At 41.0% G+C, this 8,772-nt stretch overlaps 1 protein-coding gene across 1 annotated transcript in view; it reads right to left on the reverse strand.

Annotated features, from left to right (window-relative positions):
- The window catches only part of LOC107719273 (low-density lipoprotein receptor-related protein 8-like), a 128,226-nt gene that overhangs the window by 9,148 nt on the left and 110,306 nt on the right, over positions 1–8,772 (reverse strand). Inside the window, exons 14-17 of the mRNA XM_016526666.1 lie at positions 3,296–3,437; positions 2,790–2,935; positions 1,320–1,461; positions 807–959 (exon numbers count right to left, since the gene is read on the reverse strand). Of these exons, the coding sequence (XP_016382152.1) occupies positions 807–959; positions 1,320–1,461; positions 2,790–2,935; positions 3,296–3,437 (583 nt within the window). The remainder of the gene's footprint in view (positions 1–806; positions 960–1,319; positions 1,462–2,789; positions 2,936–3,295; positions 3,438–8,772) is intronic.

Raw genomic sequence — 8,772 nt, forward strand, 5'->3', positions numbered from 1 at the left:
GTCCACTGCTCAATATACAGCATTAAATTAAGATAAACAAAGTTTGGTTCTACACCAGACACACAAACTATCTATAATGCTTAGAAGAATGCATCCTAAAATATAATTAGAAGTACAATTAGCGTCAAGCTACTCTTGAAAATGTAATTATTAATGTCACTCTATTTTTTTTTTACGGGATATTTTAATTCAGGAGATCAAGAGAGTGAACACGCTGAGACTCATATAAAGACCTGTTCACACTACAAGCGACACGCAACAATGCAACACAATCCCAATCATTTCAATGGAGAGCTGGCGATTTCCAGCAACACGACAAAGTTCAGAATCCTTCAACTTTATGCAAATGAAGAGCGACTTTCGGGAGCGACAGCCAATAGGAAAGAAGACGGTAGAGCTCATGTGATCGTTCTCCTCTCAGCCGTTGATAAACATGGAAGAAAGTATGCTCCGTTTCTCATTAATTTTTGTTTGTATGTACGGATTTAATTTAGATTTAGATTATATTTAGTCTTTGCCTCCAAAATGTTTGTACTTAGCGGCAAGAAACCTGATTCGCTGTCAAGGCAAACAGTATTGAAAACACCCACTAGCAACCTCATCGCCAGCCCCTGGCGACATGCAGCGACAAGGGCAAAAAATCGACACACAGGACGGAAAAAAAATCCTCGCTTTTTCGCGCCGTGAATGATCACGCCTGATGTGAATAGTCCCATAGGGATCTATTGTTTCGATTTAAAAACGTCATCGTGCCGAATTTCGCGTTCAGTGTGAAAAGGCCTTTAGGCACAATATAATGAGCTTACCGGGTACACACTGGCGTGTGTCAGGGCTGAGCTCCTCGCCGTCAGGGCAAGCGCAGGTGTATTTGGGTGAGTGTTCACTGATCTGAGGAGCTCGCAGACACAGGAAGTAACAGCCTCCGTTAGTCACGCCGCTCAGGTTACAGCTGTCAGGAACTACACACACACACACACACACACACAAACAATGATTAATCATCCATCAGTGGAGATGCGTTCTCATTCTGTGAGCCACATGGGTCAAACACACTTCATCTTCAGTCTGTGGAGACTGTGGAACTATGATTAATATTTAACAGTAAGCTGTTGACGCTTTTTGTCTTCGGTACCAGATTGTTAAGTCAAAATGACTTAGATGCCGATTAAAACAGAAATGCAAGCGTGATGGATTACAAAAGGAACAAATCCGATAATGGATTTCATAAGGTGGATTAAAAACTTTGTTGTATGCCATTAGTCAAAATGTCAAAAAAGGACTTGAAATAAATAGAAATAGCAGAGTTGAAGTCCACACACCCGCAGGCTGGCTCAGCTCGTGGAAAACCACTATGTCATGAGGGTCATTGAGGTGCTCGGCAAGACTGGTCACATCCTGTCCTGTGAGTCTGTTTGCACTGTAGACGGCCTCCTTCTCACGGTCCGTCCAGTACACGTGATCCTAAGAGACACACAACAGTCAACACAAGACTTTCACATGTCCTTAAGAAAAGAAAACTGCTAGGTGGTTGCTAGAGGGTTCTGGTGGTTTTTAAGGCAGTGCTATTGTGTTCTGGGTGGTTTAAGGACATTTCTAGGTGGTACTATAGCTAGGGAGTCTTAGGTGGTTTCTATGGTGTTGCTAAGGTGTTCTGGGTTGTTTTAGGACATTTCTAGGTGGTACTGCAGCTGTTCTAGGTGGTTGTTAGTGTGTCTTAGTTGGTTTCAATGGTTTTGTTAAGGTGTTCTGGGCGATTTTAGGGCATTTCTAGGTGGTACTGTAGTTAGGGTGTTCTAGGTGGTTGCTAGGGTGTCTTAGATGGTTTCTATGGTTTTGCTAAGGTATTCTGGGCGGTATTAGGGCATTTCTAGGTGGTGCTGTAGCTAAGGTGTTCAAGGTGGTTGCTAGGGAGTCTCAGGTGGTTTCTATGGCGTTGCTAAGGTGTTCTGGGCAGTTTATGACTTTTCCTTGGTGATACTATAGCTAGGGTGTTCTAGGTGATTGCTAGGGTGTCTTATGTGGTTTCTATGGTGTTGGTAGAGTGTTCTAAGTGGTTTTAGGGTATTTCTAAGTGAAACTGTAGGGTGTTGTAGGTGGTTGCTAGGATGTCTTAGGTGGTTTCTATGGTGTTGCTTGGGTGTTCTGGGTGGTTTTAGGGCATTTCTAGATGATAGCTAGGGTGTTGTGGAGGGTTGCTAGAGGATTGCTAGATGGATTCTATACTGTTATTGGAAGGTTTAGAGTTTTGCTTGGTGATTGCTAGGGTGTCCTGGGATGTTCTACGTCAGGGGTGGCCAACGTCGGTCCTGGAGAGTCATAGTCCTGCAGAGTTTTGCTCCAACCTTGATTAAAACTCAACTACCTGTAGCTTTCTAGTAACCCTTAGACCTTGATTAGGTGTGTTTGATTAGGGTTGGTACTGAGCTCTGCAGGACTGTGGCTCTCCAGGACTGAGCATTGAGCAAGCGGCACAGTAAAATGTTCAGTGGTCCATGTAGTCGCTAGGGCGTTGCTAGGTTTTTGCTAACACATCCTAGGCAAGGCAAACAGTATTGAAAACACCCACTAGCAACCTCATCGCCAGCCCCTGGCGACATGCAGCGACAAGGGCAAAAAATCGACACACAGGACGGAAAAAAAATCCTCGCTTTTTCGCGCCGTGAATGATCACGCCTGATGTGAATAGTCCCATAGGGATCTATTGTTTCGATTTAAAAACGTCATCGTGCCGAATTTCGCGTTCAGTGTGAAAAGGCCTTTAGGCACAATATAATGAGCTTACCGGGTACACACTGGCGTGTGTCAGGGCTGAGCTCCTCGCCGTCAGGGCAAGCGCAGGTGTATTTGGGTGAGTGTTCACTGATCTGAGGAGCTCGCAGACACAGGAAGTCACAGCCTCCGTTAGTCACGCCGCTCAGGTTACAGCTGTCAGGAACTACACACACACACACACACACACACAAACAATGATTAATCATCCATCAGTGGAGATGCGTTCTCATTCTGTGAGCCACATGGGTCAAACACACTTCATCTTCAGTCTGTGGAGACTGTGGAACTATGATTAATATTTAACAGTAAGCTGTTGACGCTTTTTGTCTTCGGTACCAGATTGTTAAGTCAAAATGACTTAGATGCCGATTAAAACAGAAATGCAAGCGTGATGGATTACAAAAGGAACAAATCCGATAATGGATTTCATAAGGTGGATTAAAAACTTTGTTGTATGCCATTAGTCAAAATGTCAAAAAAGGACTTGAAATAAATAGAAATAGCAGAGTTGAAGTCCACACACCCGCAGGCTGGCTCAGCTCGTGGAAAACCACTATGTCATGAGGGTCATTGAGGTGCTCGGCAAGACTGGTCACATCCTGTCCTGTGAGTCTGTTTGCACTGTAGACGGCCTCCTTCTCACGGTCCGTCCAGTACACGTGATCCTAAGAGACACACAACAGTCAACACAAGACTTTCACATGTCCTTAAGAAAAGAAAACTGCTAGGTGGTTGCTAGAGGGTTCTGGTGGTTTTTAAGGCAGTGCTATTGTGTTCTGGGTGGTTTAAGGACATTTCTAGGTGGTACTATAGCTAGGGAGTCTTAGGTGGTTTCTATGGTGTTGCTAAGGTGTTCTGGGTTGTTTTAGGACATTTCTAGGTGGTACTGCAGCTGTTCTAGGTGGTTGTTAGTGTGTCTTAGTTGGTTTCAATGGTTTTGTTAAGGTGTTCTGGGCGATTTTAGGGCATTTCTAGGTGGTACTGTAGTTAGGGTGTTCTAGGTGGTTGCTAGGGTGTCTTAGATGGTTTCTATGGTTTTGCTAAGGTATTCTGGGCGGTATTAGGGCATTTCTAGGTGGTGCTGTAGCTAAGGTGTTCAAGGTGGTTGCTAGGGAGTCTCAGGTGGTTTCTATGGCGTTGCTAAGGTGTTCTGGGCAGTTTATGACTTTTCCTTGGTGATACTATAGCTAGGGTGTTCTAGGTGATTGCTAGGGTGTCTTATGTGGTTTCTATGGTGTTGGTAGAGTGTTCTAAGTGGTTTTAGGGTATTTCTAAGTGAAACTGTAGGGTGTTGTAGGTGGTTGCTAGGATGTCTTAGGTGGTTTCTATGGTGTTGCTTGGGTGTTCTGGGTGGTTTTAGGGCATTTCTAGATGATAGCTAGGGTGTTGTGGAGGGTTGCTAGAGGATTGCTAGATGGATTCTATACTGTTATTGGAAGGTTTAGAGTTTTGCTTGGTGATTGCTAGGGTGTCCTGGGATGTTCTACGTCAGGGGTGGCCAACGTCGGTCCTGGAGAGTCATAGTCCTGCAGAGTTTTGCTCCAACCTTGATTAAAACTCAACTACCTGTAGCTTTCTAGTAACCCTTAGACCTTGATTAGGTGTGTTTGATTAGGGTTGGTACTGAGCTCTGCAGGACTGTGGCTCTCCAGGACTGAGCATTGAGCAAGCGGCACAGTAAAATGTTCAGTGGTCCATGTAGTCGCTAGGGCGTTGCTAGGTTTTTGCTAACACATCCTAGGGCATTTCTAGGTGGCTGGGAGGGATAATCTGATTGCTTAAAGAGCACCTATTATGACAAGTCCCGCCCACGAATGGTGACGATCTGCCCTATTAGCATAGATCCCACCCTGAGTTGATTCTCAAAGATGGACCAATACCAACTGTTCGTTATCCAACTAGTGAATCCAACTTTATATTCAGGACATGCAATTACCTCACCTTATTTTGTTAATGTGTGCAAATCACCTCTCTGAATGTGCTTGATAACTTAGCTCTTAGCTCATAGCTCTGGTCTCTGTGAATACAGTCAGAGACAATGCTAACTTTAGCCACATTAGCTGTGCTGCATGCTAACAAGCACATTCAGAAAGGCGATTTGCAAACATTCACATAATATAGAAGTTGGTTCACAAACAGTTGTTATTGATCCATTTTTGAAAATTCTATTCGCTGTGCGACATTCTCCAGTTTTGTTGTTACTGGAGTATCCGAAGCATGAGCTGTAAAAGCTCCGCTCTCTTCTGGAAGGGAGCGGGGAACATCAGCTCATTTGCATTTAAAGAGACACACACACAAACAGTGTGTTTTTGCTCCTACCCAAAAATAGTCATAGTGTAATAAATGATCTGTGGGGTATTTTGAGCTGAAACTTCACAGACACATTCTTGGGACACCCGAGACTTAAATAACATCTTAGTAAAATGGACATAATATGTCCCCTTTAAAAAGTTATCCTCTCTTCAAAACACATGACTTGAAATATACTATAGCACAGCAGTGGGGGACATGTTTAGCATGCTAAAATTTGATATTTCAGGTAATGGGTTTGTCAAAATATTAAAGTATTTAACACAGTACTTCTGTGTTCTGTGTACTTCTCACAACAAAGCATCTCTTCATCAATCTGCTTGCATCATAGATATTGAAGTTTGCTTGAAACAATGAAAATCAATTAAATAAGGAGCATCCTGAGTAAAACAATAACTGCCTATTGCCTAGTCTCTCACAAGCAATTAAGCTGCCAAGAAAAAGTTCCACATTAAAAAGTCCCACATTGTTTTCTGTAGAAGCTCCGTTACTAGGGTGAAATCCACAGCAGGAGTCTTTGTCCAGAAAGACCTTTAATTCTGCGGCTGATGTGTAGGTGTGTAAAACTACAGCCCTTCAGCCTTCAGCCCTGCTCTGCTGTGAGAGGAAGTCAATCTTAGATTAGTGTGCTCACCACTACTTGAGCCGTGCTTGTGTGAAAATACTATAATCTTCTTTCTTCCTATCATAACTCTGCCCAGGACCCGTCCCTACGTTACCATGGAGACCGCTGAGCTTAAGCAGCTAAAACAATAAAGGGAATTGTCCCACATAAAATACAATACATCACTGAAGTAGGATGTTGAACATGAATAATTCTGAGCATGTTTCAGTTTTACATTTAAAGTGGCTTCAGAGACAGCTTCAATCAATTTCCACGGTCTTCCACAGCCCATAATAGCCACTCACCTACACACGGCGTTTCTATAGATGTTTTAGTGATAGATAATATATCGCCCAGGGCAACTATATTTCTGATATTTGTCTATTTTGAGACTAGTTGTACCTATTAAGCCTGCTGAGTCAATTAACAGTGGATTAATGGACATCTTTGCTAATCTCATGTAATATATGTAATGTGAATGACAATAATTCCTTAAGACAATATTTGGACATTTTGAGATGATAAAATTAGTCAGTCCCTCTTGCATCAGTTCCAAAATTTTTAAGTGACTAAATACACTACCATTCAAAAATGTGAAAGAAATTGATACTTCTATTCCACAAGGATGCATTAAATCGACTAAAAGTGACAGTAAAACACTTATATTTCAAAGAAATGCTGTTCTTTTGACCTTTCTATTCAACAAAAAATGTATTACAGTTTAGACAAATAAATATTAATCAGCACAACTTTTTTTTAACATTGACAAAATAAGAAATGTTTCTTAAGCAGCAAATCAGCATATTAGAATGATTTCTGAAGAATCGTGGCACTGAAGACTGGAGTAATGATGCTGAAAATTCAGCTTTGCATCACAGGAATATTGTAATAATATTTCACAATATTACTGTTTTGCTTGCCTTAGTGAGCATAAGAGACTTTTTTTTTTAAAAGACATTTAAAAAATCATACCAACCCTAAACTTGTAAATGATAGTGTACGTTAACAAAAACAAAAGTTAAAATGGAAGTTTGCAGCTGCTGTCTTCATGAAAAGTCTCATATATATATATATATAAAACGCACCGATATATAGCACCATTGCGCTACGGGTGTCCCAAGTTTAAATCCCACCTCGAGGACCTTTTCCAATCCCGCCCCCTCTTTCTATCCCACTTCGCTTCCTGTCAGATCTAAACTGTCCTATCATAATACATTGATAAGTCAAAAACGCCAAAAATAAATCTTAAAAAAAAAGATTGATCTGGACTACCTCACTGGCCAGAGTCCTGCAGCTCTGAAAATGCTGCTATATTAAACATAAAGCTGTAAGCCTGAAGAAAGGCTAATCTCATGTAATATATGTAATGTGAATGACAATAATTCCTTAAGACAATATTTGGACATTTTGAGATGATAAAATTAGTCAGTCCCTCTTGCATCAGTTCCAAAATTTTTAAGTGACTAAATACACTACCATTCAAAAATGTGAAAGAAATTGATACTTCTATTCCACAAGGATGCATTAAATCGACTAAAAGTGACAGTAAAACACTTATATTTCAAAGAAATGCTGTTCTTTTGACCTTTCTATTCAACAAAAAATGTATTACAGTTTAGACAAATAAATATTAATCAGCACAACTTTTTTTTAACATTGACAAAATAAGAAATGTTTCTTAAGCAGCAAATCAGCATATTAGAATGATTTCTGAAGAATCGTGGCACTGAAGACTGGAGTAATGATGCTGAAAATTCAGCTTTGCATCACAGGAATATTGTAATAATATTTCACAATATTACTGTTTTGCTTGCCTTAGTGAGCATAAGAGACTTTTTTAAAAAATCGTACTGACACCGAACATTTGAATAGTAGTGTACTAGACATACGATCCATTAAAAAGCTCAACCACCAGTAAATATTGTATAAATCTTTCCTTAAATTGCGTTATATAAATATCGGCATTATATTTGCTATCCTGATATCGCTATTGCCTATTGAAAAATCTATATATTTTTAAAGAATTCTAGTTGTTTTATGGTTAAAAATGTGGTTATATATATATATATATATATATATATATATATATAAAACGCACAGATATATAGCAATTGCGCTACGGGTGTCCCAAGTTTAAATCCCACCTCGAGGACCTTTTCCAATCCCACCCCCTTTTTCTATCTCACTTCGCTTCCTGTCAGATCTAAACTGTCCTATCATAATACATTGATAAGTCAAAAACGCCAAAAATAAATCTTAAAAAAAAAGATTGATCTGGACTACCTCACTGGCCAGAGTCCTGCAGCTCTGAAAATGCTGCTATATTAATAAATCACAAAGAGAACAGAAGAAAGGCTTTAGTGCTAACTCGGCTGTAAGATACTGACCGCACACACACTCTTTTGCATACGCTCCAGTCGACCCGGTCTGTGTGTGAGCGATAGGACCAGAGCTTCTCAGCAGTGTGAGTGGGAGTTATTATTAAGTGCTGGACTGCTTGGGCAGCAGTTACATTCACAGTAATGGACTGATAAATACACACAAACAGACTAGCTGGTGTTAACCGCATGCATGTAAACACATACACATTGAGTTTATAAAGAAATAGAAGAAACTGAGACACACAGGTACAGTATTTAGGAGGCTCACTCACCTCGAACACAGCGAGGGCATACGGATGGCCGAGTCTCTCGCTGGAGGACAGGATGACTCTGCGATGGGCCCCGTTTAAATCCACGCTGCAGATCAGGTGCAGTTTTGAGTCCACCCAGTACAAGCGCTTACCAACCACATCTGCATTCAGAGACACAACGCTACTGTCAAACAATTACTGATTCATTTAGAGTGCATAAAGCTCAACCGTTTTAGACACAAGACATCTCAATAACATTCATCTTCCTCTTTCCATAGAGCACCAATAACAGAAGGGAATAACCATAATAATTCCTACCGAGTGTGATTCCATTGGGCCACTCGATGTCCTCAGACACCAGCACCTGCCGATCTACACCGTTCATGCCAGCCTTCTCAATCCTGGCCCTGATGCCCCAGTCAGACCAATACATGAACCTGTGAAAACAAAGAAT

This window comes from Sinocyclocheilus rhinocerous, unplaced genomic scaffold, assembly GCF_001515625.1.
Source record: "Sinocyclocheilus rhinocerous isolate Xijiao unplaced genomic scaffold, SAMN03320098_v1.1 scaffold2138, whole genome shotgun sequence".
Taxonomy (NCBI): Eukaryota; Metazoa; Chordata; class Actinopteri; order Cypriniformes; family Cyprinidae; genus Sinocyclocheilus; species Sinocyclocheilus rhinocerous.